Consider the following 27,275-nt stretch of genomic DNA (forward strand, 5'->3'; position numbering starts at 1 on the left):
CTACCGAGATCGCCGAGGTACCTTGCCGCACATACACAATATCAATTTAAGGCGCTGCACAAGCAAACATAGCTGCGATAGCTGTTGGTAAAGCATTAACTACCTGTGTCTGTTGACCACAGCAACCATGGCAGCCAGACGTGTACTTCTTACTGGTGGAAGCGGCTTCGTTGCCTCGCAAATTCTAAAGATTCTCATAGCCCAAGGGTATTCTGCGATCTCGAAACTCCTTGGAATAAAGAGTACTGATATAAGTGTGTAGTTACTCTGTGCGGACGACAGTCCGATCACAGGTCCGAGCAAACCAGGTCAGAGACGAATATCGTGATGTTTCCAACGACCGGCTTGATTTTGCCATAGTCGAAGACTTAGATGTCGAAGGGGCTTTCGACGATGCCGTTATATCTGATCCCCCATTCGAGGCTGTGGTGAGTTGTTTGATAGTGGTCCATTTATAGTCTCAACTAACGGGTATAGATTCACACTGCTAGTCCCTTCCGCTTCAACGTCACAGACATCCAAAAGGTGATCGCTTGAGCGGTACACAATAATCGGTCGACAGCTGACACAATTAGGAACTTATCGACCCCGCAGTCATGGGCACCATCAGTATTCTGAAGGCGGTCAAGAAAAATGCCCCGACAGCAAAGCAAGTAGTCATGACCTCGTCGTTTGTTGCCATGGTTGATCCAGCAAAGGGTCACTGGCCGGGGCATAAATACTCAGAGGAGGATTGGAATCCAACCACTCTTGATGAGGCGCTGCAAAACCCCATTAGTGGTTATCGAGGTTAGTTCGTCGACTTTTTAAATCCGATCACGGCGTCAGACTGTAGAGTGCTAAGAGAATTCAATAGGAAGCAAGACTTTCGCCGAGAAAGCTGCTTGGGATTTCGTTCGTTACGAGCAGCCTAACTTCACACTCACCACTATCAACCCACCGCTGGTGTTTGGACCGCTTGCCCCCAACGTCACGTCGTTGAATGGATTGAATACATCCAACGAGTTCTTTCGAGACCTTATCTTGGGTAAATTCCAGGATCATCTTCCCCCAACCATCGCCCACATTTGGGTTGACGTCCGCGATCTAGCCCAGGCGCACGTTCGAGCGCTAGAGGTCTCAGAAGCAGCAAATAGCCGGTTCTTTGTGGCGGCCGGAATGTTCAGTAACCGCGAGATTGTGAGGATTATACGCTCTCGTATGAGTGAGTATAGCTCCCGGTTACCACCAGAAAGTATAGAGGGTGGAGATTATCCACAAGGTGGCATTTATGGTATAGACAATTCACGCACCCAGAAGATCCTTCGCGTGGGATTTCGATCTCTAGAGGAAAGTGTTATCGACACAGTCAAATCCATCGAGGGCCTTTTATAGTGTAAGAACGTCTCTAATGTTGCGATTCTACGTTAGAATGTCGCTGCATAGATAGGTTTCTCGATGCTAAGAAGTAGAAGAGGTCGATATTAAAGGACGATAAGAAAGAGATCAAAATGTGGTCCATTCTGTCTTTTAGAACGCGCGTCTGCCTCTCCAAATCGTCCAAGGTCCGAATGTTATTAATTTCCGTTTATGACCACTTGTTGCTCGTCTTGATACATGTCTCGTGATCATGGGGTTAAGCACAACACCGGGCAAAGTGGTTTATCTCCGCACGGAGTACTTTAGGTATTGTGCAAAGGCGGCGAGTTATAGTATATATACTATAGCACTGGCGAGGAAAGACGAGGTCTCTATTGACTGCCGTTATCCTGGATTCGTGAGTAGTGACCGAAAACTTATGAGTTTATTGCATTATCAACTCACCTACACACGAGGTGAAGCGATTCTTTGGATGGCACCATGGCAGACAACAAGAAGATCATTCTCATCACGGGTATGTGTCTTGGATTCGACCAAAGAGCATTGCAACAGCGTTATTCTTCAATTGTTTCGCTAACCAATACTGTCTTTATCTCTAGGAGCCAATTCAGGCATCGGCCTCGATACAGCTCACGCCCTGGTGTCTGCGTCGGCAAACAACCATGTCATCATGGCGTGCCGCGACAAATCCAAGGGTGACAAGGCTCTTGAATCCTTGAAATCATCTCCATCCTCATCCTCCTCCAGCGGCGCCGCGCTACTCGGCACACTCAGCCTTCTGGAACTTGACATCACCATGGACGATAGTATCTCCGCAGCAGTGGCGACTGTTACGGCCGACTTTGGAAGACTGGACGTCCTGATTAACAACGCAGGTATAATGAACATCAGGCCCTCCAGCCGTCGGGCTGATTTACTGAGCACGTATAATACCAATGCCGCGAGTCCTTTGATTTTCACGGAGCAGATGCTGCCTCTTCTCAAGAAGAGTGCGGACCCAAGAGTCATCAACGTCTCAAGTGGATTGGGGAGTGTGACGGACAAATACGACCCCGAGAGCCAGTACTACAAGGTTCCAGGCGAGCCATATCGCATGTCCAAGGCGGCGATGAACATGGCGACCGCGTGCATGTACGCGAGCTATAAGGACTGGGGCTGTAAGGTATGGAGCTTCGATCCGGGGTTCGTGGTGACGAACTTGTCCGGTGTAGAAAACAGGGGCAGACGGGTTAGTATGGGGGCAGAGAGTTCCGAGACCAGTGCTAAAGGGCTGAGGGAGATTGTGGATGGTTTGAGAGATGGTGAGGTTGGGATATTTATTGGACGAGAGGGTTCTACATTGCCCTGGTAAGTGACAATCATTTTACTATCGACTAAAGGTAGATACCTAAAGTATCTAGTTACCTTATAGAGATAGATAAGTGGTTTGCTCACTATATATAGAAGATATGAATGTGGACATTAAATAAACAAAGAACACAAGAAAACATTGCATTTTCATAGCTTGACTTTAGGCACACCCGCTCCCCCAGAAGGGTTTAAGGGGAAACTAGTTCTTCCTGTTCATTAATGTGGCCCGTTTACTCAGTCTAGTGGCTTTACTAACATTAGATAGGCAAATGCGGAAAAGTTGTGGGCGTTCAGCAAGTGAGATCACTAACTGCACTTACGATGACGCTCAATGTCATGGAAAGGTTTTGTTCATCAGCGGCTTGCTCCATCTCGTAAAGTCTCTACAGGAGGACGCTGCTCCCAACTATGGGGCCTCTTGTTGCAATTCTCTTGCGAAAGGCTGAATACATTGCCGTATTGGAGAGGACCGAAGCCGAGGCAGCATGAAAACATGGGTCAAAGTGCGTTCGGGTGGACAGCAGTGTCATCGTTAGGATTTGACATGTGCTGGGATCAGCCGCCGGGTTCCTGGGTTGGGCTGTGCTCTGTCTCTAGGAAACCCAGAACCCGCGTGGGCGGGTTGAGCATGCTTGAAACCCAGTCCAGTCCACTCCATGTCAAGGCCTAACTGGAAGTACGAGGGCTGAACCGTACTAGAGAACAGTGTACTGTGGGGTCTACTGCAGTAACGAATACGGGATTTCTATGGATGTCTGGGTCTGATGACTACCAGAATGACACAAGACTACCTAAAAACATGGCTACTGTCAACTACACGTCATTTTCAATGTCCGGGTATTCGTAGGAAGGAAAAAATGGCTCAGCGCGATCAACCAAGTAACGGATGAATGTATCCAGGAGAGCTTATCTGTGGTCGAAGGAAGAAGCTTTTGGAGCCATCGAAAAGAGACTCAAGGGAAAAGATACTCAAGCTAGGTAAAGTCGACACCAACACAAATCTCTCGCTTTCTCTGCCCAATGAAATTATCTTTCCCTGTAACAAAATCAAAACAACGCGAACCCGACATTAAGAGTTCGAATATATTACATTTTTTCAACTGCGGTTGTCCTTTCAGCTGATGCACGCTTCAGTGTCATTCTCGACCTACACAACCCCGCGGTTGTGCCAAGAAACGTTTACGAAACAACTAATCTCTTCTAGAATTTTGTGGTGTCGGACTAACTATATAGATCCACGCTCCAAGGCCCGCACTACACCAAATTATCCAGCCAAAGTATACTATACCGCATCCTGCTGCTCCTCTTTGCCCTAAGCAGGGAGCGCAGGGGCAGACCTGAGGAGAAGTCCAGACCAACCCGGTCTCGACCTCGGCTAATACGAGGTGCAACAACGCTCTTGTCCAGCTGATATGTCCTGCACACATGGTACAAAAGCAGGCTCACAGACGCGTTAAGCGATCAAAGTTAGGCTTACCACCAATTCCCAATTGCTCGAATCCAACATGCCCATTCCAGTCCTCGTCACCGTCTACCCTGAGTCTGACAAGGTATTGCGCGTCGAAGAGCTGGTGAAGTGGGTAACCGAAGAAGTTAGGAAAAACGAACCTGCGGTGTCAGATTACAGGTCGTACAAAGGTCGTGGCGATGTGCCAGAACACACCGTTTTCATGATCTTCTTCCAGTAAGTGACCTACATTCGGGATGCCGAAGAGCGAGCTGACACTATAAATATAGTATCGAAAACGAAGAAGAGCTGCATAAAAGAAAGTCGCTGTCTCACCACCAGCATATTGCTAAAGTTACCAACGAGGAGCAGCTCATGAGGAGGCCTCTGAAATATACCGTGTTGAATAGTCTTACGGAATGGTCTCGTTAAAGGCTTTTTGGAGCTCCAGATACTATCGACAAAGCTGATGACAGTTCTCTCTGCCCTCATCAGATCAAGTGCGATCACTTTCTCGTACTCAGGGTCCCAGCCGGCGTTCAGCTTTTGTCCTCATCATTGGGGCTCCGAAATCATGCAGAGACCACCTTGTATATCTCATACTCGACCGCTTGTGTACCATCACCAGGAATGACCCAATGTCCATGCCCAACGAATACGTTCTCCTCCATCCATTTGAAATCCTGACTGCTCGTCTCGAACACTGGCGTAGTAATAAAATAGTGATCCTCTGATCGAGTAGTTTTGGCCTCGGGACTCCATTGCATGACTAGATGGGTTGCTTCATCCACTTTCAAGATACCTGGGTAGTGCAGATAGAAATACTCTCCTGCCTCCGACCGAGCTTGAGCGCGGATATCGAGATGAGCTACTCCCCTTGAGGTGTCCAAGAGCAGCCAGTCACCACCTCCGTGGATGAGATGAGCTTTAAGTCCAGAACCCTCCAATGTCCCATGAGTAACCGTCGCAATGTAGCGGTGTGGGCCGCCCTTGACTGGCCCAAGAGAGAGAAAATCTTCTTTGCTCAAAAAAGCTCTTAGTTTAAACGCTTGCTCGAACTTAGGAGCCATGGTGGAGGACAATAGTTTAGATAGAGACTTATTGTTGCGGTATGGAGATCATAGCTTGCTTGGGCAGCACGTCGAGGTGATCTCATCACAGCTACATATAGGAGAAGCCTCTTCCTAGGTTCAGAGCCGTGATGCCATGTACTGGACCGATGAACTCAAAGTAGCATGAGCTAACGGTGGGCACTCGACAAAAACGATGCTAATTGTCAGGCTCTCCAGATTGCACTATGAAATCCTCCCCGCTGATATCTGTGTACTTGACTGGTTGTCCTCACGCCACGCCTTTCACCAAGGAGCGCGCCAAGGTGAGAGCTGAGTTCAGCTGAAACAAAGTACGAAAGAATCCGGATCAGAAACGTGAGTCTCAGTGAATCTTCTTTCAGCTGTTCGGACCGGACTTGGCATTACTCCTACATTCGGGTTGTGAGCAAGGCTAGACCAAGTCGTTCTGACGCCACCTCGGATACGTTGGGCTTCAGCAGAGCACGAGCACCGAGGCGGTTAAAGGAAGCCTACTCATGGGAAGGCAATCCAGTTGCAAAGCTCTGCAATCCCCTAGGTGTCTACAGCGTTGCCATCTTCTACACAGCTCCGTGACCAGCTAACTGCTGCAGAATCACGATACCTGTCGATGTCGGACATCTGGACACCGACTCCCGGCTGCAACCGTTTCAACGTTTTCCGCGACGAATCTGGCGTCCCTGGCGGTTGTTGAGGCTCAGGTTCAAGACTGAAACGAAATGGATATTCGGTCTTGAGAAAGTCTCGGATCTATTGACACGATAAACGTCGCATCGACACTGTTTATGTGCGCTGCAATCAATAATGCCTTGATACGCGAACCCAAGATGGTCGCCCATAGTACAGAATATTCTTGTCCATTTTGCGAATGAACTTCTCCGCTTTCTCTAGAGCGCCTCGAAAGGCCTCTTGGACTGGGGCATGAATATTCTGGAAGTCGCCCTGCGTTGTGCTGATGTCCGTCATAGATCATCAAGACTCCGGTACATCGCTAGATTGTTGGCGGTGGCGCTGAAGAGACGACATTAGTGTATTCCCAGAAAGGCTTCAGGACACTTTCAGTTTATCCTAATACAGCCAGTCCTCCTCAAATGGCAGGAGATTCTCGGTCTCTAGAGGGTCCGGATGTATTCAGTCAAGTCCTTTTGTAGTTGGAGCGCGTCTGCGATAATTGTGTATATCAAATTTGTGCGAGTCTCAATATTATAACTAATGACCTTTCGAGGCGACACCTCTCGCCGTTCCCATAGCCGCTGGGGGCTCCGAGAAATCACCAGCCAGTAGTATGCGAATCTTCACCGCAACGTTCTTCCCTATGAGCACATCAGCGCTCGACTCGACTGGCCACAAAGCTTTTGTTACACTCAAATGATCAAGCGTGGCTTTCACCTCTCTCATCGGTCCCAACATCAGTTGCATCAACATATCCTCGAAAATAAGATTGATAATGTACGCAAGCCATCAAATGAAGCTTGTGTGGCCGTGGAACCGCATCAGCGGCCGCAAGCGAAGATCACCAACCTCGTTGGCGTAGACTTTCGACAGCTCCGCATAAAGCACACCACATATGGCTCCATTATTGCAGGCGTTGTCACTAGTGATGGTGAGAGGCTTAGACGCAATATCGAGCTCGTAAAGCATTTCGAAGACCACCGCCGCCATATTCTCGCCGGAATATGGTCCGGGTAGCTCGACCAAATCCAGTAGCGCTGCCCATGGTTCAAAGGTCAGCGTCATCCAATGCCCAAGTACGGCGATAATATTGAACTGGTGTTCAGACTTCCATCTATCGAGAGCGATGGCAATGATGTCACAGGTTTGAGGAGGCTCGCGCCTCAATCCCTGATGACAACCTTCAAACTCATTCTTGAGACGACGACGAGTGGTGTCGGCACATCTCAGAGGTAGCTGGACTCCTGTATCACCAACGATCTCCTTGAAGCTCGAGTGCTCAACCTCGATCAAGCCGATGTGAGACTGGAAGTCGAAGTTAGCCAGTTTGCAGGCAAGTCGGGTCTACGCTCGACCCGAATCTTCGAGGCAAAGGTTTGCTGCCGAATTAACTGCTAGACCGCAATCAGTCCGCCCTCTTACTTGAGAATATCCGTCAGACGTGCTTCCAGCACATGTTTCTGTTCGCAGAATCCAGAACAGTCTGCGGTATATACTGTAAGACACTCGGCTTTCTCCATGGCGCCAATGTTGACGACAACATTGAGGTGTCCCCGGTGACAGCTTGCTCGCACATGATCACGCTGCAGGTGCGGTTGTAGCAAGCTGGCAAAGTACACACCGCTTGTTGTCGTGACTTTCTTCAGCATGGAAATGTTATCACCAACCAGCGGTTGTCATCCGTGACAGGATCAGCTCGCCTCGCTGCCAGGCGAAATGCCTTCTACCTAGCCAGATGCGCATCTTCGCACGGGTCAAGGCCACTCCCAAGGTCATAATAGAAAAGGCGATCTCGGGATATTCTTTCATTTGGTGTCTCAAACTTCCCTCCACGCCACGACAGATGTATCGTGCAACATGTCGTTGAGCTTCGTTAAGCATGAGATCAAGATTGCGTACTTAATCTCCATCCGTTGACCATTGCTCAGGAGTTAACGAATCCTGCCATTGCCTCAGATATGGTCCAGAAACCCAGTATAGATGATATTCGCCTCATTGTCTGGTGAGGTCCTTGTGAAATCACGCACAAGGTCTGCCAGGGCAAACATGTGGCCTATTGAAGCTGACAAGAGACCAAAGAACAGCCTGTTGTGCAACACTCAGTTCTAGGCGATGTCGGGGGGCTAAATGGGATGTATTGACGAGTCTGACCTCCAGGACTAGGAGGTCGCTGTTCTATCTATTTATATGGCAAAGGAGTGAAAATTTTCTCGTCTTGGTGGAGAGGTTTTTCTCCCGGGCATCGGCGGCGACCGATGAGGTCCTCGTCGGGGGCCGGCGTCCTTGTGTCGGGGAGGTCCTGTTCCTCCATCCTGAGGACTATGATATAGCGAAAATGTGACTAAAGTGAGTGAATTCATGGTGTTGCAAGGTTTGCAAAAGGAGCGTTCTAGGCGGCGAAGTTCCGCGGAGGCGTTCGGCGCAAGTATGGAGGTTGTAATGACCCCGTCACAACTCAGCCTTGTTCAACACAGCCACTGTTGGAAAAGAGCGGCTATGGCCCGGGGCTGGCTGACCTTCCAAGGTGGTATTGAGCAGGCTTGCCTTGTACCAACCGGCTCTGCTAGGGAATCCCGCAAACCCTTGATTGTCATACTCCAATACCAGAGTATCTTCCGTCCTTTGTTGGGATTTGGGGTGGTGGGAAAGCAGGAGCAGATACCGGAAGAAGATGGTCCATCTCTGAAAGCTGAGAACAATTCAGAAAGCTCCTGCAAAGAGAGGTGGAAGGACGCTCGTGCAATGTATATCATCTAATAGATATACCTGCGTCTGAGACCGTAGACGCCACCTCTGCAAGGCCATGCTTGTCCTTGTAGATTCCCATTCCGGCTCCGTGCACTCGTCAATACTACGTGAGTGAGTCGGAAATACAACCCGGTTACAGAGGTGCTGAGACTAGAACGAGCGTCAGGTCTTCCCTCCGTACATGCAGCGGTGGTTGACCGTTCGAAAAGGTTCACTCGTTGGGCTGATGGTGATACGAGTTTATTGGTAACTTTTGTCGAGACTTATACAAAGCAGCAAGTCTGGGCCTCTCTGATTGCGGGATGCGTTGTAGGTGGCTGAGTCTAGATTTGGCTAGACAGGAGACATGGTAAGCCTCGACCGCGGCTGAGAGTAAGAAACGACATGGGTAGGACTACAAGATCAGTAAGTCATACCACCATTGTTATCTCAGTCGTTCACCAACGAATAATCAGGCACAGAATCGAGGCTGGCATTAGTTGGTAACATGATTGCGAACCATACTTGCGGCTGAGGGGGACACTCTATGACAAGGCCATTGGTATGCAGCGTACTTCAATTGTTCAAGGGTTCCTAGTCGCAGTTCAGGCGTGTTGTACTGAACAGGTGCTAGTCTTCTGCGATCAGAGTCCACACAAAAAGCATGGTGTTGAAATGAGCTCACATTGAGAGCAACGGGCCTGCACTGAGAAACATCATGCATGCCACCCAAGAACTAACCGCAATAGAGTGCTTTGCTTGACAGTAGATGTACAGTAGCTCTTCACATTGTCTCAAACTCAGATTGACGCATCTTCCCTTCTTTCCATATCATCCTTGCTACATGTCAGCCGCGTCTGTCACGACCATTGGGCCCGAATAGTTTTTGCTTCCAACGAACCACCACATTGCAATAAAGATGGTAAATCCTCCAGTGACCAGGCTCGAGTAATTCATATCCTCGGCTGTTGCAGGCATTGAGTACGGAAAGCAGTAAAAGACCATGAAAACAACCATGTAGACACAGGCAACGACATTGACGACATAGCCGAGCCAGCCCTTCATCCAGAAGGCTCCGGGTTGGACGTTGTGGCGTTTGGTCAAGACGTTGGGAATGATGGCGACGAGGAATGAAGCCGTGGAGAGTATGACAAAGGCGCCAATGAAGGCGTCAAAAGCGGCGACGGAGCCGACGAATATTCCGCCCATACAGATGGACACGGCTCCGCAGGCTAACGTGGCGTTGAATGGGTTTTTGAAACGCTGACTGACCCTCCCGATATGTTGCCGGCCTGGAGCAGCACCGTCCCTGGCCAGTGTCCAGAGCATTCGTCCTGCCGTCGTATAGCAGCCGATCGTGGCACAGCCGATCGGGATGAGGATTACGATCACCAAGCCCATGGCACCGCCGCGGGAACCAGTCGCCTGTTGATATATAATGCCAAGCGGGAAGACGGAGTCGGCTTCGAATAGACCCTGGAAATCATTGATGGCATAAAAGATAGAGATCATGTACACGAGGGCCGTCACGAAGCCAACAATGATCTGAGCTAGAATCGCCTTGGGAAGGTTGGAGCTCGGCCTGTGAGCACTGTCATTAGCTTGACTGCCTCGGGTGGGCATGTATCGTGCGGAACAAGACTTTACCTTGGGATTTCTTCTGCGAGGTGCGTGAGGCAGTCAGGGGTGCCGACAGCAAAAGCACCGTTGAGCATACCAGTCAAAAACACCAAGCCGTTGCTAGAATACCCTGTACCATTGAACCATTCTGCCCAAACAAACTTGCTAGAAGCATGACCCTTACCGTTGTATGATGGCATGATGGCGCAAACCATCACCGTGACAAAAATCCCTCCCAGCATGAAGAAGCAGCCAACCCTGCTAATGCCAGCCAAGCCCCTGTTGCAAAAAAGCACAATGGCGCAGCAAGTGCCTGTGACGATCTCGTAGACTATGAAAACCTGCCAGCGCTGGATGTCCAAGTCCGGATGATAGAGAGAGTAGCAGAACAGGACCCCATTGCCGATGATGGCGCAGTTTGCAGACGCACCGAAGATCCAGGCTAGCAGGTTCCACCAGCCAGCGAACCAGCCGCAGACACGGCCGTATCTGGGACCGGCAGCGACGGTCGTCCAGTGATAGACTGTAGAATGTCAGAAAACGCAAGTCTGATGGAGAAACCGATGAGACAGAGTATACATACCTCCTCCAGAGGCCGGTATGGCCGAAGCAAGTTCTGCGATCGAAGCTCCGACGAACCAATAGCAGATGGAGACCGTGATGCTTGCGAGGAACAATCAGTTCTCAGTGCTAGTGAAGAAGATATGATCTTGGTATTCAAGCTTACAACTTATAGATAACCCCTGTAGGACCTCCGTTGTATAATGCCACCACCTGGAGTGAGCGCGCTTGTTAATGACGGACAACGAATGTGGAGGAGAACGAAACAATATGAGTTAGAGCCCTTACAATAGCGCCACCGAGAGCTGTCCACGTGTTTCCTGTCACTATACCAGCTGAGATTATGCTGAAAAGGCCAAACTGCCGATCAAGCTCCTGCCCATGACCAGAGATGTTGATCTGGCTTGACCTGCGCGGGACAATCTGAGACTGCTTCTCGTGATCGCTGATGCCGACGCCGACCTCCTCGAGAGGCCCTTTGGTGGAGCTATCCTCGCCCTTCTTGGTGTTTTCGAGATCCATTTCTGGCGGCCTTGGGTAGAAAAAGTTAAGTGCACGACCACCGCTGCGTATAGCCAATGGAGGGGAAAATTGTCTGCAAGAAAAGTGCTCCGGTGCTGGCAGTCTTCAAGAGGTGACATTCTTCCGCCCGGGAGGTCGCCTCGATGTTAAATACTAGAGACCATGGTGAGAATGCAGCTGGTGAATTCCTTCTGTCAGGCCAGAACGCAAAGTTGATTGAGTCTTATCGTTCAAGACCATCGGGTCCGTCAATATAGCAGGCAGCCGCCAGCGACCCTTATCGGGAGCATGAGATATGATAGCAGGCATTGTCTTTGAGGTTGGGAAGCAGGAACGGGCTGAGAGCCTACCGGTTTGCGAAGATTGTACATAGGACATTAACCTCGCTAGGCTTAGAGCCGCATACTGGACTTTTGATAAGGTACAACCTTAACCTAATTAACCAACCATCTAAGCTTTCGCTAAGAAGAACGCGATGCAGACATCGCTGACACTTTCCACTCTTCCATGCGGCCGTAGTCACAGTAAACGTAGTAATGAGGCGTGCCGGGCTTTCCGCGAATCGGTCCTTTATTTTTCTTGCTCCGGCTTCGGCAGAGAAGTCGTCAGCGACATGAGCAAATTGGACATGTACGTCCGGCGTCGACCATCGAGTCGTTGAAGGCCATTCATTTCCACAGTGCTGGAACGTGGTACAGGACAGGAGTATGGCAAATCGACAATATTTACTATCTGTAGGTCCTCAGATCGCGCCCTTTCGCATTGAAGCCTGCTCGCGTGGTCGCTGACTCCTTCCCCCGAAACTCTGGTCGTTCTTATCTTAGTCGTGACTTCGATTGCCTCGAAGACAAGGTTCGAACAACAATATGCGAGAGAGTGAGATTTAAAACAGCCGTGCCTGTCCTTCTGGAACAAAGCTGGGATGATATTGTCGCTTTCCTTCTCTTTTCAAAAATAACAATGCTCCCATCCTCCTCCTTGATTGACTTGTTCCAAGGGTGGCCGTCTCCAGCTCTCCTCCCCGTCTCTCTTATCGAAACGGCCTTCGAAAAAGTACTTGCAGATCCTGAGCTTTTGGTGTCATCCCTTCTGTACGGTCCGGATCCTGGGCCGCCTTCACTCCTGAATGCTCTTGCTATTTTCCTGGCCAAATTTTACTCTTCGCCGTGGACTTCACCGTCACGGTTGACGACGACGGGCGGTGCCAGTCAGGGCCTGTCATGCATCCTCCAGGTCTTTTCAGATCCGATACATACCCAGCGTGTGTACATGGTCGCCCCAACATACTTCCTTGCCTGTCGTATCTTCGAGGACCATGGTTTCGTCGGACGCCTAAAGGCGGTGCCAGAAGATGAGGAGGGTCTTGATATTGACAAGCTAGAAGAGTTGATATCGCAAGAGGATCGGGCAAAAGGACCACCAGAACTACAGGTGAGTCGGCATACACCAAAGCATATCTGGGCCAGTAAATCTGAACAAGTGTAGCCACTGCCCTTTAAAAGGCCGCTTGCCAACCAAAAGGTCTTCAAACATATCATTTACTGCGTTTCGACATTTTCAAACCCCTCGGGCAAGAGCATGTCCATTGCACGACGTGAGCAACTAGTCCGCCTAGCTCGCAGGCACGATGCTCTGGTAATCAGCGATGATGTTTATGACTTTCTGACCTGGAAGCCAATGACTCGTTTTGAGGCTAGTATGCCTCGGCTGATAGACCTAGACCACTTCCTGGATGGCGGACCTTCTTTACCATTCGGCAATGTCGTCAGCAACTGCTCGTTTTCTAAGATTCTTGGGCCTGGTTTGAGAACAGGGTGGACGGAATCCACGGAGAGATTTGCAGAAGGCCTGTCCCAGTGTGGCTCAACTCGAAGCGGAGGATCTCCAAGCCAGTTCACCGCCTCCATGATTTCGGAATTGCTTCGTTCAGGAGCCCTTGAAGCCTATCTCAGCAATGTCTTGATCCCCACATATCAAGTCCGATCCGCTGCCATGGTGGCGGCCGTGCAAGAACACCTTGTCCCTCATGGCGCGGTGTTAGGATTGATGGAACAAAGCTGCCAAGGATCTCCACCAGTCGAAGGTGGATATTATGTTTATCTCCTTCTTCCAGAACCAATCGATGCAGCAAGATTCGCCAATCTGGCACGGCATGAGGAAAATGTTGTTGTCGGAGCGGGCCACGTCTTTGAAGTTTGGGGTGATGAAGGAAGTGTTCCTGCCCAGAGCGGTGTGCGGCTTTGTTTTGCGTGGGAAGAGGCCGATCAAATTGTCGAAGGTATCTCCCGGCTGGGAAAGGTGTTGGCAAAACTTGTGGCGGAGAGCCCAAACTGCTCATCTCCACCGACCGGAGTAGGGCGTCGTAACTATCAAAGTTTTACTGCTCTCACCTGTCCTTGAGTAGGAATGTGCGTAGATGCGTTTCTCCAAAAGCGAATGCCGGGCGGATTTAGGGATCGGCTTCATTCTGATTTCATTCTGGAAGTCCATACAGCAAGAATGCGGTTTCGGCTGCATCAAAGAACAGGCATCCGCGGGAACCTCAGTGGAGCCTTCGACGTCCTTCAATCTCCAAGCTTCTTGGACCACCTTCCACAGGTAAAAGATGTTTCCGATGCGATACTTCAACATGTGACTCTACCATCGGCGCCAGACCTGACGTGGTGTACTGTTAACGGCCTCACAGGAAGTGACAAACCCCGGCCAAGCGATTGTGGCAGAGGAATTGAAGTCGTAGCCCGCCACGGCTTTCAATTTCTCAATTTCAACAAGGTGACTAGCCACGCGATCAGCGCACAATGCCATGTCAGCCGGAGACCATGGAAGGAGGCGTGTATGAAAGTACAGTCGAAGAGCGTGAGCAAACGCAATGATGTGGTGCTTGGCAAGCAGAAGCGTAAGGTTCGTTTCCGAGTCTTCGCCTGAGAAGAAGTTTGAAAGCGATTCGGATTCAATAGACCGGTCGGAAAGGTCGTTGGAAAGGTCCAGACATGAAGTGATCAGAGACGGAGGGACCACAGGAGTATCATTGGTGGCGTAGTAAGAGAAGTGTTGAGCGAGGGTGACGATACGTTCTATATAGTTTACCAATACTGGAGTGATTCCGTAGGTGAACTCCAAGCCATATCCGGTACCATAGCCACTGGTTCGAGAGTTTGAGGTGCTACCCAGCTCACCGGTCCATGGGAGAGAGGGGAGGTCAGTCGCAGTGGTCTTTGCCAGTGTTGACAGAAAACAAGCTATGGTGACCAGTTGAAGGTTGATGCGTGAATCTTTTGTTCCACTCGATAGGTGTTGCGCCATTTTACCAATTCCACCAAGGTGAATCCAGTATTCACTCATAGAGCCTTCCATAACCTTCAAAAGAATGATTGTTAGTAAGGGCATCGCAACTCCCTGGGATCTCCTGCATGATTCCATCTTACATCCATCGTGACTAATGTGAGCATTGCGGAGAGCACCGACTCCCGATACGGCGACGCGGACTGATCATGTTGTGGCAGGCTTTTCCTGTCTTGACAACTCGCAGGCAACGCTTTTCTCAGTGATGCAAATGCCTTGGCTCGAAGATTCCTTGCCATGACATCGAAGTAAGACTCTCTTTCAGAGTAAGCACCCTTGAAATGCCGAAGTCGCGAAAAGCGCATAGAAGACTGCAACGTCCGGCTCACACGATACTAAGTCCAAAGCCGAACACACCAAGCTGGGTGAAACATTTGAAGCACCATTTATGGCTTTTGGAAAATAGATTGTAGAATCTGGGTTGTCAGAATGCCGCAGAGCCGGCAGAACGTTGGCAATATTGCGGGCATAGTTTTCCATTAGACGATTTATCGTTGGGTCTTGTGAGATTGTCCTGACAACACTGAAAGTGTGGAGCGGCGTTCGGGCGCGTGTGGGAGGCATCTTATACAGGTACTGCCAGTCGGAGACTTCCGAAGCATGTGCAGTCATAGACAAGTCACTGGATTTGCATTGTTGCAGGTTGCCGATTGCTGCTGGAAACTCCAAGCTTTCAGGCTTCACGCCGTTACCAAGAGCAAGGCCGTGATGGTCAAACCAGGACTCGCTTGATCTTTCAACAGAGACAGGGTTCACATGAATTACGTTGAACGGATCGTTCGACACAGGTATGTACATATAGTCGGTATCTTCATAAGCTTCAGTCTCAGCAATTTGTCGATCTACCTCATCAAGCTGTAGAGACCATGAATGCAACCCTGATAACAGCGACTATCAGCATGTTCTCATGCGTTTGCACAAGTTGCCGTCTCGAATTATGCGCGAAACGAAGTCTGTGGGCCTACCTCCCAAGGACATCGCCTTGCGTTTGATAACAGAAGGAGATACTGTGTCTTCATTAGTGATCTAGTAGAGTTGCACATTGTATCCATGGCATTTGATGTTGGACTTCTGCCAACGGCCACATTCTGGACGGACAGCATCGCAAGCGATCTTCCGAGATCGACATGTCCAACAGCTACGGTAGGATGTTAGACTCAGAAAAGAAATGGGTGTATATATGGCTTTGAACAGGATTTTAGCCCACTGGTTGTTCTGCTGCAGAGTTTAGCTTCGGTCTACACAGCTGGGTCTCTCAGGGTCCCACTAGCAAGAGCTCGGGCCTTCCGCGAAACACTGCAGAATGCAGCTGGAATCGATTTATCTCTCTACCAGGTAAGCTCTATCACGTCGTGTATATCTTCCAAAGCAGTGACAGTGGGACCAATAGATTGACTCAGTCGAGATATATATCCGCATCATCCGGTATGCCTACAGCCATAGTGCATGGACAACAGTACAGGATGAACAGATTCCTGTCAACTTCAACCAACCTACGATATACACAAGAGTATGGCTGGAGTCCGATGAATGGCTCGATATCCTGCTCAGCCGTGGTCTCATTTGGCAAGCGATGACGTTTGTCAAAGTATGCACGACAGCTATACCGGCTAACGAAGCGGAGACGCTTTCGTAAGACTTCTTACGGCAGTTCAAGCCCAGGCTTTGTCAGATGTCCGAGAAGTCCAGAAGTTGGCATTTTTCGCAGCAAGATCTCGCTACTTCAAGTCGAAAGAGGAGATTGAGCGAGCTGCACTCGATTTGGATCAGGCGAGATCTCTTCACAAAGCTCTTGAACAACGCAACCCCACCCTAATTCACGAGACAAGATTTCATTCAGAACTCATCTTTGCAGAGATAGAGCTGCCCACCACGGTCACGGAAGCTTGGCTCCGCGACGTAAATGATGCTGCCTCTGCAGCAGGTCGTCGCGGAGATATCACTGTTTCTAGCTTGTTCTACGACAAAGCCATCACTGCTTGCACATCAAATCACCACACGGCGGCTCGTCGTGCAGCTCTCAACGAATCCGACCGCCTTCTGAAACTCAGCTGCGACTTTCCCGGACTGCTAGTCAATCAGAATTTGGTCTGGGGAATTGATAGAAATCATAGATCCGGGGAACTCATGAACTGGTATCAATGGTTTGACAGCGAGGTTCTTGGGATACGGCCATTCACGCCGTATTTCCAGCCTAGCACAGACGAAAACAGATCATTCGACAATCCAATGGCGTTGAGACACAGAGCCACCATTGAGTCGATGTTACTCCATGCTACTGGCGACTTTGTGGGTGCAGGCCTCTTGCGGGCAGAATTGGCAGAGTTGAACAAAGATATTCCCATCAGAGCCCTCAGTGACCTGGGACAGAGTCAAATTGATCTGGAGTGGGCCGACAAATCCCGTAGTAACGTCAACGACGTCATGGATGTTCTGCTTCAGAGGCTGATAAATGCCGCACAGCGAAACGCGATAGGCGAAGAGGTGTTGCAAGTCGTTCTGCAAACTCCTGGAGCAGAGTCGACAAGCTTTATTCCGCTTGAAGACGTTACAGCGGAAAGACTTGTTGCTATCTGCTACGGTCCACCTCTTTATGAAAGCCAATGGCAATTGCGCTTCACGGCAATCAAAACTTGGCTGGGAGCAGATCCAAATTTTCCACAACAAACAGCAAATGAGACCTTGCTAATGATGCTTCTGCAGCATCGACAAAATTACATGCCTGTTGGCCTTCCAACAAATAATCACACCGCGGTAGTGCAGTCAAGGATGCACACCATTCAGCGACTTCTCGACTACTTGGCGACATGCAACGCAGAAGTCAAGGCCATGAACTATCAACTGCACTTGCGAAACCGACAAATACTTATTCAATGTCGACTTCAACTCTTTTGGAACGACCCCACCGACACAAGTGATATTTGGTCTGCTTTGGCAGACTGCAATGAACTTCTTGCGGAAAGTAATGCTTCGGCTATCCCGCTTGAGCCACGGTATCTAGCAATGTTGCATAACACGCTCGGACAGCTCAATATGGTTCTCGCACACCAACGACATCTGGTTGTCATAGGCTTTGAAGAGTATGAAGCTGCAGACAAAATCTACGAGGCGTTGCGCAGCGAATTGTCCGTCATTGGCAATATCAATGCTCAGCTTTTAAAAGCAAGATGGCGTGATACGGTCACCGACGGGCGTCAAAACGTTGCAGATGCGATATTCCGTGCGCGGCTTGAGTGGATGGTAGGCAATGCACTTGGTATGCAACCGAAAGTTCAGGCTGCGGCAATGAATCTTTGGAACTGGGTTCAAAGATCGAAAGCCCGAGCACTGACTGACGGAATTGCTTCTGTTGAGACAGTACCTCTTGACATCACATCCACAGTTCGAGAAAGCTCAAATCACCAAGAAATGTTCGAACGCTGGACGGACATGACGCGACGTGCAGCTGAGTTGAGGGCGGCAACACCTAATGCACCAGAGCTTTATCATCTAAAGAACAGCCTCGATCAACTTGAGCATCAGATGCAACAGATTCCTGCTCTTGATTCCGTCTTAGCATTCAGGTATGGACGAGCAGTAACTCTCCAGCAAATGCGCCAGTGCCTTGCTGGCTTACCAGAAAGCGTTCGATCGAAGATAGTATTGATAGATTGGCACTTCATTCTTGGCCAGATTATCGTACTCGCAGTTAGACATGATGGTCCTGTCCAGGTGAAGGCACTTCCACCGCAGCCCAATCTCGAGAATCTGGCTACGCAGTGGGTCCAAAAATACTTGGTGGACAAATTAACGCCGGGTTCTGCCTTCCGCGAGCTACAAGGACTGAATGGCTTGATAGCTCCCATTACCGAGTTATCCAAGCCTGGAGACATCCTAGTTTTCTGTGCAACAGGAATCCTAAATCGGATCCCCATGCACGCGATACAAGTCCCTAAAGCTTCTTCTGTCTCTGGACAAGCAGGCTCTGGTGATAAGGAACTTCTTCTCCAGCGCAACCTGGTCGTTTATATTCACAGCATGTCACTTTTCCGCTTTTGCGTCTATTCACGAACCGAAGACCAGGTTGAACAGGCTTCAAAGGTCGCTTTGTTTTCGACCTTGAATTCGGGCCGGAGAGCTAGTGATATGCTTGCCCGCTTCTTCAACACACGTTCGTGGCAAGGGGAAATAGTCGATCGGACTCTTTTCTGTGAAAAGTCAGAGAGTGCTACATTTGTTAACTTCTTCGGTCACATCCATCCACCACCTGTGGGTCCGTCCCCGCAAGCGCCAATTCTAGCCCCTGAACCATACTTGCGAATGCTCAACTCGCATTTAATGTTTGGAATTGAAGACGAGACTGAGGGATGTACTGGAAACATGGAAGGAGAGCCGCAGCATGACAACGAAAGCATGATTACAGCCACAGGTATCTGGAGGGACGTTCGTCTTGGAAATGGAGCACACGTCAACATCATCGCCTGTGGCAGTGGCGTTTCTTCTGCTTCTGCGTCCGAAGATTTCTTCGGCCCCGTGCCATCGTTCTTCTTCGCCGGAGCAAGGAGCCTGATTGTGACCTCTTGGCCTGTTGCGGGCTATCACGCTGCCACCTGGACTCAACACTTCGTTGAAGCGTGGAGTAATGATATCCCTCCAGTGTCTGTCGACCGGAGCGGCTCCTCAGACCAGCAAGCTAGACGTGGATGGCATCTGGCAGATTATTACAGACAATCAGTTCTTCAACTCTATGAACAGTTAGGCGAGCAACAGTTCTTTGAGTGGGCCGGATACCAATTCTATGGATATGCTAGGCTGATGTAGACTTATTACAGTTTCAAACGCAGAAACGAAAAGGATCGGCAGGAACACTTGGACACTGAACGTAAAATACTCTGTCCATTCTGTCAAGAGAGAAAATGGATGAGTATGCACCGCCAGATAACCTGTTGGAATGGAAGACCAGGGTGAGATCCACTCGCCAGAACCGCCGGACACTTTATGGACCCATTCCCAATGAGAGATGATACTCCAAGTAAGTCAATACGGAAAGAAGGGCAGGTAGATCAGATTTCTTTGGCTCACGATGGCTCACTGTGCACGGTTGGCTCAGGCCGAATCAGGTTCAATCGCACGGGCTCGCTCTGGTCCACGGGAAGCTCAGGTTTTGCTCAGCCGCAACTCAAGCTGCTTGCTCATTGCTCGCGTTACACCCTTGCGTAACTCACGATCAAATCCAGAAACAGCTTTGTGTGAGAGTAGATTTCACTTAATTGTTATCCGCTAGTTTTCGGAGATAGAGTCTTGGCTCGTCCAATAAGGTGGGGCACTGACCAAAAAGCTACTGTTGGTTGGCGACCTTTTCGGCGATAGAAGGTCCTTGTGGGTTCATGTCACTGATCTGTTTTCGGCGATAACGCACCCGGGTTTCAAGTAGGGTGACATCCTGATCTCCACACCGTTCTGGGACTAACTAGAGTGGTGTGGGAGTATGATCGACCTAGCCGAGCTCTGACTTCTCTTAGGTATAAATGAAGCGAAAAAAAGAAGAATCGCTATCGAGACTGTTCGCCTAGGCTGTTTTTCTACCCATATAGTTGCACAGCAGAACAGGAACCACTTCGACACCTCGCAACTCCAGCTCGTCTAACCTATCCCATATTGAACGCGCCGTATGCCAGCTCACGGAAACTACACGACCGAAAAGGTCCGCTATCCGTCTCACGGCGAGACGATTGGTGCGGTTCTCTTCCGACCTAATGGCGTCGCTAAACCTCCTGGCATCGTCCTCACCGGACCCTATTCGTTCATTAAAGAGCAGGCACCGTATCAATATGGTACTCGTCTGGCCGACGAGGGTTACGCAGCGCTGATTTTTGACCCGCGCACTGTGGGTGAGAGTACGGGAACCCCGCGGCGACTCGAGAACCCGAAAATGAAAAATGAGGACGCCGTCGCCGGGCTCGACTATCTCGTCTCGCGCGGCGACGTTGACACGTCCAGACTGTTCGTCGTCGGAATCTGTCAGGGCGGACCTCAGAGTCTCGATATTGCGTCGTACGACGACCGAGTCAAAGCCGCCGCCTCAGTCACGGGCTACTACCGTGATCACGAGACGGACATTTACATGGTCAGCGTCGGATGTGTGGCATGGAAACCGGGCGTTGACATCAGCACGCTCAAGATGCCGACCTCGGAGCAAGGGGAAGCGCTGTTGAAGGCGCGTCTTGAACGAGCTCGGAAAGCCCGAGAGCTGTACGACACTACCGGCGAAGTTGTTTACCAACCCCTAGTCGATCCAACGGCTGCTGATCCAGACACCGGGGCTCTAGCGGGTCTTCCGGGCCCCACGGTGTGGGCGTGGTACGGACCGTGGACCTTAAAGGGATTCGAGAACCGTTATGCCGTCATGAGCGACCTCGACCATTTCTCCTACACCACCGTCCCGGGCGTAGCGAAGCTCAATAAGCCGGCCTTGCTTATCCATGGAGACAATTGTATGAATCCACCAGCAGCTAAGAGACATTTTGAATCCATTCCGGCTGTAAACAAAAAACTTATCTGGAACAACGATATCTCCCACTTTCAGCATTACGACCAGCCTGATGTGGTTGACAGAAATGTAGGCGACATTGCAAAGTTTTTTGCTGGCGTTTAAGCCGGTGGTATGTTGCAGAGCTCAGTGCCAGCACTTTCTAAATCCAAATGTCAAAGAAATTGGAATTTGTTCGTAGTATCACCTCCTAAGCAGCTGCAACTTCCCTCCCTCACACTTAACTGAATTCGTTCATGAGGCTCCAGAAATTGTTGTCTTGGTAAATGCCACCGAGTTCTGCACTCTCCAACCAAAGGTCGGGGCCCTGGTAGGCTTCCTGTGGATTTGGTGCGTATATATTTTGATAGATTAGATCTTGTGTCGGCCGAGGAGGCAATAGAGTGTCAAAGTTAAAATTATGAGGATGCAATGCCCCTAACTCCGTTCGCTGGTAAGAAGGTGACGATAAGTCAACGTCGATATTGCCATCAGTAGAATCTCCGATTAAATGCGTATCGGCACTATAGACATTTGCTGTCCCAGTGTGCGAACAGTCTCCGCCCTCGCTCTTGTTGCTCAATTGCTGACTAGCTTGCTCACCAGATTGGCCTAGATGTGAGAATAGCTTCTTCACAACGCCATGCGCCGACCGAGCCATGGTATTATGCTCGCCGATCATGCTGAGCACATCAATACCCCAGCGCACATCTCGCACCAGTTCTGGGAAAATATCGAGGTTTTCATTCGGAAATAGCGTAACAGTGGCCAGTGAAATGACCATCGCGTCAAACAATGGATAGACCATGCTGAATGAGATATACTGCCGTGGTTCTGACAGATAATGTAATCGCCTCTGAACGGTCAGGATCTTCAGTGACGCCTTGAGTGCCTCCGTCCGACTTTCAGCCATAGTGAATATGTAAGGGCGATGTAGTGAGAGTAAAACGAAATAAATTCCACTCGTCAATGCCTGGCGTGCTGCAGGTAACCAGTGACAGCCTGTTAATTTGTCAAAGTGTACATCGGGGTCTTCGTATCGACACCAAAGTGGTAGACGGTCGACGTTCTCCACAATGGCGGTATGCGTCTCTCGAACAATCTGGTAGTCTTCTGTTCTTGCTCCACGGTTCTCAATAGCATGGACTCGTGGAAAATATCGATATGCAACGCGGTAGCCCACATAGATCACACTAAATGGGGTAGGAGGATCTTGAGCCGACCTCCTTCTTGGCGGCATTCCACTCTCTCGTTGCGCGAGGTCTTCAGGAAGATTAGGTGAGTTTTCAGCAGCCATCATTGTTGCAATTGGTCTCCCTAGCACGACAGCCATGTGAATGTCCCAATTGTGTAGCACAAACCAAAGCTTGCGTCTCGTCTCTTTCTCCCACCGAGTATCAATGCTTACCGGCGGAGTTAGTGAGACTGATTCCGCATGAAGCCCTACTTCCTGCGCGTCTCGGACGGCGATTCCGAGAACATGCCAGGCCTGGATGGCATTTCCAGTGTTTTTTAAGAAAGACGCACGTAGGAGCTCTGCCTGCACAGCCACGACTGTCACTTCTTTTTTGGCAATGCTCTCCAGGATGGTAAAGCCAGCTTCGGAGAAGTCGCGCGCCAAATCGACGAATGTCATCTCTGAGGCGTATTTCAGGGATTCAAGGCTTGCACAACTTCCGTCAGTGACAGGTTGATGTATCAGCGCATGGGCCATAACCTGGAAAAGCAGGCAAGGAAATGCAAAAACGTCGCCGGGCAGGACAGTCGTCGCGTTGCTCTGAGCTGAGTAAGGAATGCGTCTCCAAGTCTCCAGTTGTTGATGGAAAGTGATCTCGTCGATTACATCGTAGTGCCAATTGATATCCGAGAAAAATTGCCGGACGAGGATGTCGATATACTCCTTTGATGGTAACTGACGGATGAGGGATCGATATTTGTGGTCCAGAGCTATATGCTTACTACCCAAGGTAGAAAGAGGGCTCGAGGTGGATGAAGACGCGACGCCCACCATTTTGACCAAGCTGAGGGAATTGTATTTACTGTGAGTGGAATAGCCCAAGACATTGACGAGGTCCTTGTGGTCCTGCGAGGACATCGGATTCGTCTCTGTTAGTGATGGCGAGTGCGCCGATATCGTCAAAGGTTCGCTTCTGCTCTCACAAAAGCCAGGTGCTACTACATTGGATGCGGCGCATTGGCCATGTCTGCTGCCATCACTTTCATAGCAGCAAAGTAACTATGGCCAGTTCATGAGATTACGTTGAGCATTTACAAATGGAACCCTACCGGCTTCGAACGTTTTATACAATTCTGACAAGGTTGAAGGCGGTCACACTATATTTTAGTATCAGCATGACTTCTCGCCGACGTCGTCATTAAGCAGCGGACAGGGAGAATTGAGGCAGAGAAATATTTGATACGAGCCTTCAACTCACCACTAACCTTTTGTTTGCGGCGGTGGCATTCTGTGCAAGATCTCAAAGAACGCTGTCTCTTTCGGTAAGAGTGTTGATTGGACAACATTGCTCTCTTTTCCGGCGCCTTTATGAAGTGCAACAAATTGTAATTCCGAAGTACAACTTAGTGAGGAAGGAAAGTCGCAAGCTAGACGGAAGAGAATAATACTACGTGATCAGAACGAGTTTAAACTAGCTACGGAGGAAATCTTGGTACCTTGGCCTCGAGGGAAACGCCGCTTTAAAAGCGGTAGCGACCTAATGTGGTTGTGGGGGCGTGAAGAGAATTAATTCACCAACTAAAAGTGAGGGTGCGATCTGCCGCTATATATACGTAAGAGCATGTAAGCCAATGTAGCAACCGGGAATAAGTAGTACCGAACCCGGCGCTAAATCACACTAAGACAGCTCCACGTGACATGACCCGGCTGTGGTTGTGGCGGCGTGAAGAACTTGCTTGACTAACTATAAGTGAGGGAGTGACCTGCCGCTATATATACGTAAGAGCATGTAAGCCAATGTGGCAGTCGGGAATAAACAGTACCGAACCCGACGCTAGAATCACACGGCCTTCGCAAGGTGTACGTACAGCTTGCATAGGGTCAGGCCTGCCAGGGCGCCGTAGGGCGCCATAAGAATCTGAACGAAGAAACCCATTAGATTAAGAATCCCATGCTCGTATTCCAGCGACCTATATAGCTACCGGCAGATATATGCATTCAAAGTCTTGGTCTCCATGCATGCAGGTCGCTGATCTTCCCTCCAAGGCCTATGAGGCGGTTCCAAAGCCTATATTTCACACAGCGCTTTTCAGAGTGAAAATAGATATCTCGACACGGTGCAATCCGCTTCGCATGTCCTGTCAATAGCTTCCAGCTGCCGTCCGCCCTGACTAGTCTCTACCGTTTGGGTAGCACTACACTGGCCTCGATCCGCTCTCTCACAGTCTACAATAACTGTTGATTCGTCGACAGAGGATCCCAAGCAGTCTGGGATATCATCAACAACAGATACTCGAGCCTAGCGCTGCTTGTAGTTCGACTTTCAACGCATTTACTGTGGCAAGCTATTCCCCCGCTGAAGAAATACGTCGCTGATGTTGGCGGGGACAAGCCACCGCGGCCACAGCCCGTCCTCCATTTGTACGTCTTTGATCGTTACTTTTCTTTCGAACTACCGGAGCTCGAGTATCCGAGAGCCTTGAAGGAGTTAAATGATGCCGTGGGCGGCCATGATGGCTGGTATAGATTCCTGAAACCCAGAGAATGGTTTCGCTTTTGTCCAGGCACGCGAAACAGCGTAATTGTGTGCTCAATGTCAGTGCGGAAGGAATTAGTGCTCTCGATGAGGTCATTCGAGACTCTGCAGACCTTTCTCTCGTTAAAATGACCCTGCCAGTATTTAAAAAATACCTTACAGCACGGTTCTCGAGCCTAGTTGTGTTACATCTAGGGCGAGCGAAATGAAGTCTAATTATATCGCTAGCCATCTCCGGAGTCATTGTTCTTGATCAGAGGCATGCGAGCATGAGACATCCTGGTCATGATCGGTGTCGAATATGGCGATGTGAACCCCAATACAACGTGATAATGTTGTTAATTCGAAGACTAGGTGTTCAACCATGCTTATTTCTCGTCACGGAGAAGATATCTGTCTACTGCGGTGTGTCCAACAGAGAGAGTTTTACGTTATATCGACAGGCATCAGGGAACCCACGGCGCAGCAACCCATTAGAGCCCGATCCTGACCAGGTTTTCAGCCAGCGCTCCCACCGCTTAGGACCACAGGGACAGTCCAGACCGAGTTATTGACCATTAATAACGGTCAGTGTTGACGTCGGTCGCGTTACTGCAGGTGGTTGGCATGACAGACTTTGATCTAAAACGAGTCAAAAGCGTTTCTTGAAGAAGATACTTGGGGCGATATAGTTCGCATTACTATTGCGAAGTTTTATGGAAAGTAGAGTTGGGCAGCGAAGGAAATTTATGCGCTGCTTGTAGAGGGTAGGCAGCTGAGATAATCAATGTAGGAAAACGCTATCCCACTCAAAACCTTCCATGCCATCTGTCTGGTTGAGGAAATCGTCCAGAGCCACCTCGTCAGAAAATATTGATGTCGGCATCGGCATCGGCGATGTTGTGTGACCCGGTTCCGACAAATAATCTGGAAGGCTTCTAGCTGTGACCGGGGTATTCATATCGCTCAAGGGCAATCGGCTTGGGTTTTGCAACGTCACCTGTGCTGTTCTCTCTGTCGAAGAACTCGAGGAGTGTAATACTGGAGTATCTAGAGTTGACTTTCTCAGCAGGTCAACCAACTTGTCAATTCCAAACACAATGCCGCTATTGGATCTGTTCAAAGACATTTCCTTGTCTCTCAAGGTCTTACTGATCTTGATCAGCTCTGCTTTTCGAGCTTGGGCGCGAAACATATCGGTCTCGAGCATACTGTCCATCGACAGAAGCAACAGTGCGCTAAAGGTGTGCTGACGGATACTGTATGAGTTTACGCAGTGACAAATTCCTGATTGGTCGATACTGCTGCGAAGCTTCAAGATCTTCTCCGCGTACTGGAGGCATACTGTTCGAGATTCGGAAAACTCGGGCTCGTGCAGCTTCATCGAGAGGAATGGACGATGCAGTCGGACGATTCGTGAATATATTCCGAACAACAAGGAATGTTTCTGCGGTGCCAGGTATGGGCGACTGAGTGCTAGCGCATTGGCCTTGTCCTTGTTTTCTTCGTCCATACGGAAGAACCACGGCAGATCTTGTTCGAAGCGTCTCAATCGATGGCTGAATTCATAGATAAGATTGCAGGGCTGGGACTCCTCTATTCTCCCAACATTTTGTATCGAATCTACGAGTTGGCGACAGAGCTCGGCAAACTTGGCTCGCTGAATCAAGAACGATGTTGAGGTTGGTTGATCTTCTGGAAGGCTCACTGGCGGGTGTGTATTTGATAAGACTTCATCGTCGAGATTGCCAGGGTATGTGACTCGGGCATGTGCTGGATTCACAGAGTACATGCCCTCTTGGTTACCAGGAGTACTGCCGGAAATCCTAGGCTTGGTGAGACCATGATCAAAAATGCAATGTCTCGGCAATGCAGAGTGCTCACCAATCTGAAGCTGCTAGATGCCACCAAATTCTCCGTTTTAATTCCAATTCAACAAAATTCCCGTCCTCACCGCCGGTACCAGCATCTAACCTGTGGATTCCCATGTATATTGCTTTCTGGTACGCAATACTCTTGAGAGAATAGAACTCTGCTGATTGGCCCTCAGAGTTCCATGCAAGAAGAAGCATGATAGATACCGACTGAAGAGACAATAGAGAGGTAGAAACTATTACTCTTCTATCATATATCAGGTCGCTTGCGATCGTCTTCCATACAGCGGACCACTGCGAGCTGTCGATGAGGCTTTTTGGTGCTAGGTGGCAGTGTGCATGGCATATATGAAACGAGCTGGATGCGAAAATACAAAACAAGAAGGTAAGCACTTCTCTGGAGACTTCAAGAGATTTGGCCAGTAGCGAATAGCTTTCTTCTAAAAGTGTGCGAGCAGAAGATACATGAAGCTCACGATGCATGCAGTCGACAACCTGGACATAGTGCTC

At 49.6% G+C, this 27,275-nt stretch overlaps 11 protein-coding genes across 11 annotated transcripts; 6 read left to right on the plus strand and 5 right to left on the minus strand.

Moving 5' to 3' along the window:
* Positions 1 to 127: 127 nt before the first annotated feature.
* PV08_05114 (uncharacterized protein) lies at positions 128 to 1,374 on the plus strand (the record flags this gene model as incomplete). The annotated part of the gene is made up of 5 exons (XM_016379458.1): positions 128 to 207; positions 263 to 428; positions 478 to 525; positions 576 to 789; positions 857 to 1,374. The coding sequence occupies 5 exons, from the start codon at positions 128 to 130 to the stop codon at positions 1,372 to 1,374; spliced, it is 1,026 nt and encodes a 341-aa protein (XP_016238135.1).
* Positions 1,375 to 1,839: 465 nt separating this feature from the next.
* Positions 1,840 to 2,710, plus strand: PV08_05115 (uncharacterized protein; the record flags this gene model as incomplete). The annotated part of the gene is made up of 2 exons (XM_016379459.1): positions 1,840 to 1,873; positions 1,959 to 2,710. 2 exons carry the CDS (start codon positions 1,840 to 1,842, stop codon positions 2,708 to 2,710), a joined length of 786 nt encoding a protein of 261 aa, XP_016238136.1.
* Positions 2,711 to 4,214: 1,504 nt separating this feature from the next.
* PV08_05116 (uncharacterized protein) lies at positions 4,215 to 4,588 on the plus strand (the record flags this gene model as incomplete). Its single annotated transcript, XM_016379460.1, has 2 exons — positions 4,215 to 4,393; positions 4,447 to 4,588. The coding sequence occupies 2 exons, from the start codon at positions 4,215 to 4,217 to the stop codon at positions 4,586 to 4,588; spliced, it is 321 nt and encodes a 106-aa protein (XP_016238137.1).
* A 140-nt stretch (positions 4,589 to 4,728) lies between these two features.
* PV08_05117 (uncharacterized protein) lies at positions 4,729 to 5,226 on the minus strand (the record flags this gene model as incomplete). The annotated part of the gene is made up of 1 exon (XM_016379461.1): positions 4,729 to 5,226. The coding sequence occupies one exon, from the start codon at positions 5,224 to 5,226 to the stop codon at positions 4,729 to 4,731; it is 498 nt and encodes a 165-aa protein (XP_016238138.1).
* A 4,260-nt stretch (positions 5,227 to 9,486) lies between these two features.
* On the minus strand, positions 9,487 to 11,349 carry PV08_05118 (uncharacterized protein; the record flags this gene model as incomplete). Its single annotated transcript, XM_016379462.1, has 5 exons — positions 9,487 to 10,228; positions 10,294 to 10,789; positions 10,850 to 10,929; positions 10,994 to 11,040; positions 11,116 to 11,349. 5 exons carry the CDS (start codon positions 11,347 to 11,349, stop codon positions 9,487 to 9,489), a joined length of 1,599 nt encoding a protein of 532 aa, XP_016238139.1.
* A 960-nt stretch (positions 11,350 to 12,309) lies between these two features.
* Positions 12,310 to 13,749, plus strand: PV08_05119 (uncharacterized protein; the record flags this gene model as incomplete). The annotated part of the gene is made up of 2 exons (XM_016379463.1): positions 12,310 to 12,780; positions 12,835 to 13,749. 2 exons carry the CDS (start codon positions 12,310 to 12,312, stop codon positions 13,747 to 13,749), a joined length of 1,386 nt encoding a protein of 461 aa, XP_016238140.1.
* A 237-nt stretch (positions 13,750 to 13,986) lies between these two features.
* Positions 13,987 to 15,489, minus strand: PV08_05120 (uncharacterized protein; the record flags this gene model as incomplete). The annotated part of the gene is made up of 3 exons (XM_016379464.1): positions 13,987 to 14,706; positions 14,775 to 15,002; positions 15,049 to 15,489. The coding sequence occupies 3 exons, from the start codon at positions 15,487 to 15,489 to the stop codon at positions 13,987 to 13,989; spliced, it is 1,389 nt and encodes a 462-aa protein (XP_016238141.1).
* A 252-nt stretch (positions 15,490 to 15,741) lies between these two features.
* Positions 15,742 to 19,491, plus strand: PV08_05121 (uncharacterized protein; the record flags this gene model as incomplete). Its single annotated transcript, XM_016379465.1, has 4 exons — positions 15,742 to 15,834; positions 15,886 to 16,026; positions 16,082 to 16,279; positions 16,354 to 19,491. The coding sequence occupies 4 exons, from the start codon at positions 15,742 to 15,744 to the stop codon at positions 19,489 to 19,491; spliced, it is 3,570 nt and encodes a 1,189-aa protein (XP_016238142.1).
* Positions 19,492 to 20,341: 850 nt separating this feature from the next.
* PV08_05122 (uncharacterized protein) lies at positions 20,342 to 21,325 on the plus strand (the record flags this gene model as incomplete). The annotated part of the gene is made up of 1 exon (XM_016379466.1): positions 20,342 to 21,325. The coding sequence occupies one exon, from the start codon at positions 20,342 to 20,344 to the stop codon at positions 21,323 to 21,325; it is 984 nt and encodes a 327-aa protein (XP_016238143.1).
* A 115-nt stretch (positions 21,326 to 21,440) lies between these two features.
* On the minus strand, positions 21,441 to 23,294 carry PV08_05123 (uncharacterized protein; the record flags this gene model as incomplete). Its single annotated transcript, XM_016379467.1, has 1 exon — positions 21,441 to 23,294. The coding sequence occupies one exon, from the start codon at positions 23,292 to 23,294 to the stop codon at positions 21,441 to 21,443; it is 1,854 nt and encodes a 617-aa protein (XP_016238144.1).
* Positions 23,295 to 25,675: 2,381 nt separating this feature from the next.
* PV08_05124 (uncharacterized protein) lies at positions 25,676 to 26,963 on the minus strand (the record flags this gene model as incomplete). The annotated part of the gene is made up of 2 exons (XM_016379468.1): positions 25,676 to 26,717; positions 26,776 to 26,963. The coding sequence occupies 2 exons, from the start codon at positions 26,961 to 26,963 to the stop codon at positions 25,676 to 25,678; spliced, it is 1,230 nt and encodes a 409-aa protein (XP_016238145.1).
* Between the last annotated feature and the right edge of the window lie 312 nt (positions 26,964 to 27,275).

The sequence above is a fragment of the Exophiala spinifera genome, assembly GCF_000836115.1.
Source record: "Exophiala spinifera strain CBS 89968 unplaced genomic scaffold supercont1.3, whole genome shotgun sequence".
NCBI lineage: Eukaryota > Fungi > Ascomycota > Eurotiomycetes > Chaetothyriales > Herpotrichiellaceae > Exophiala > Exophiala spinifera.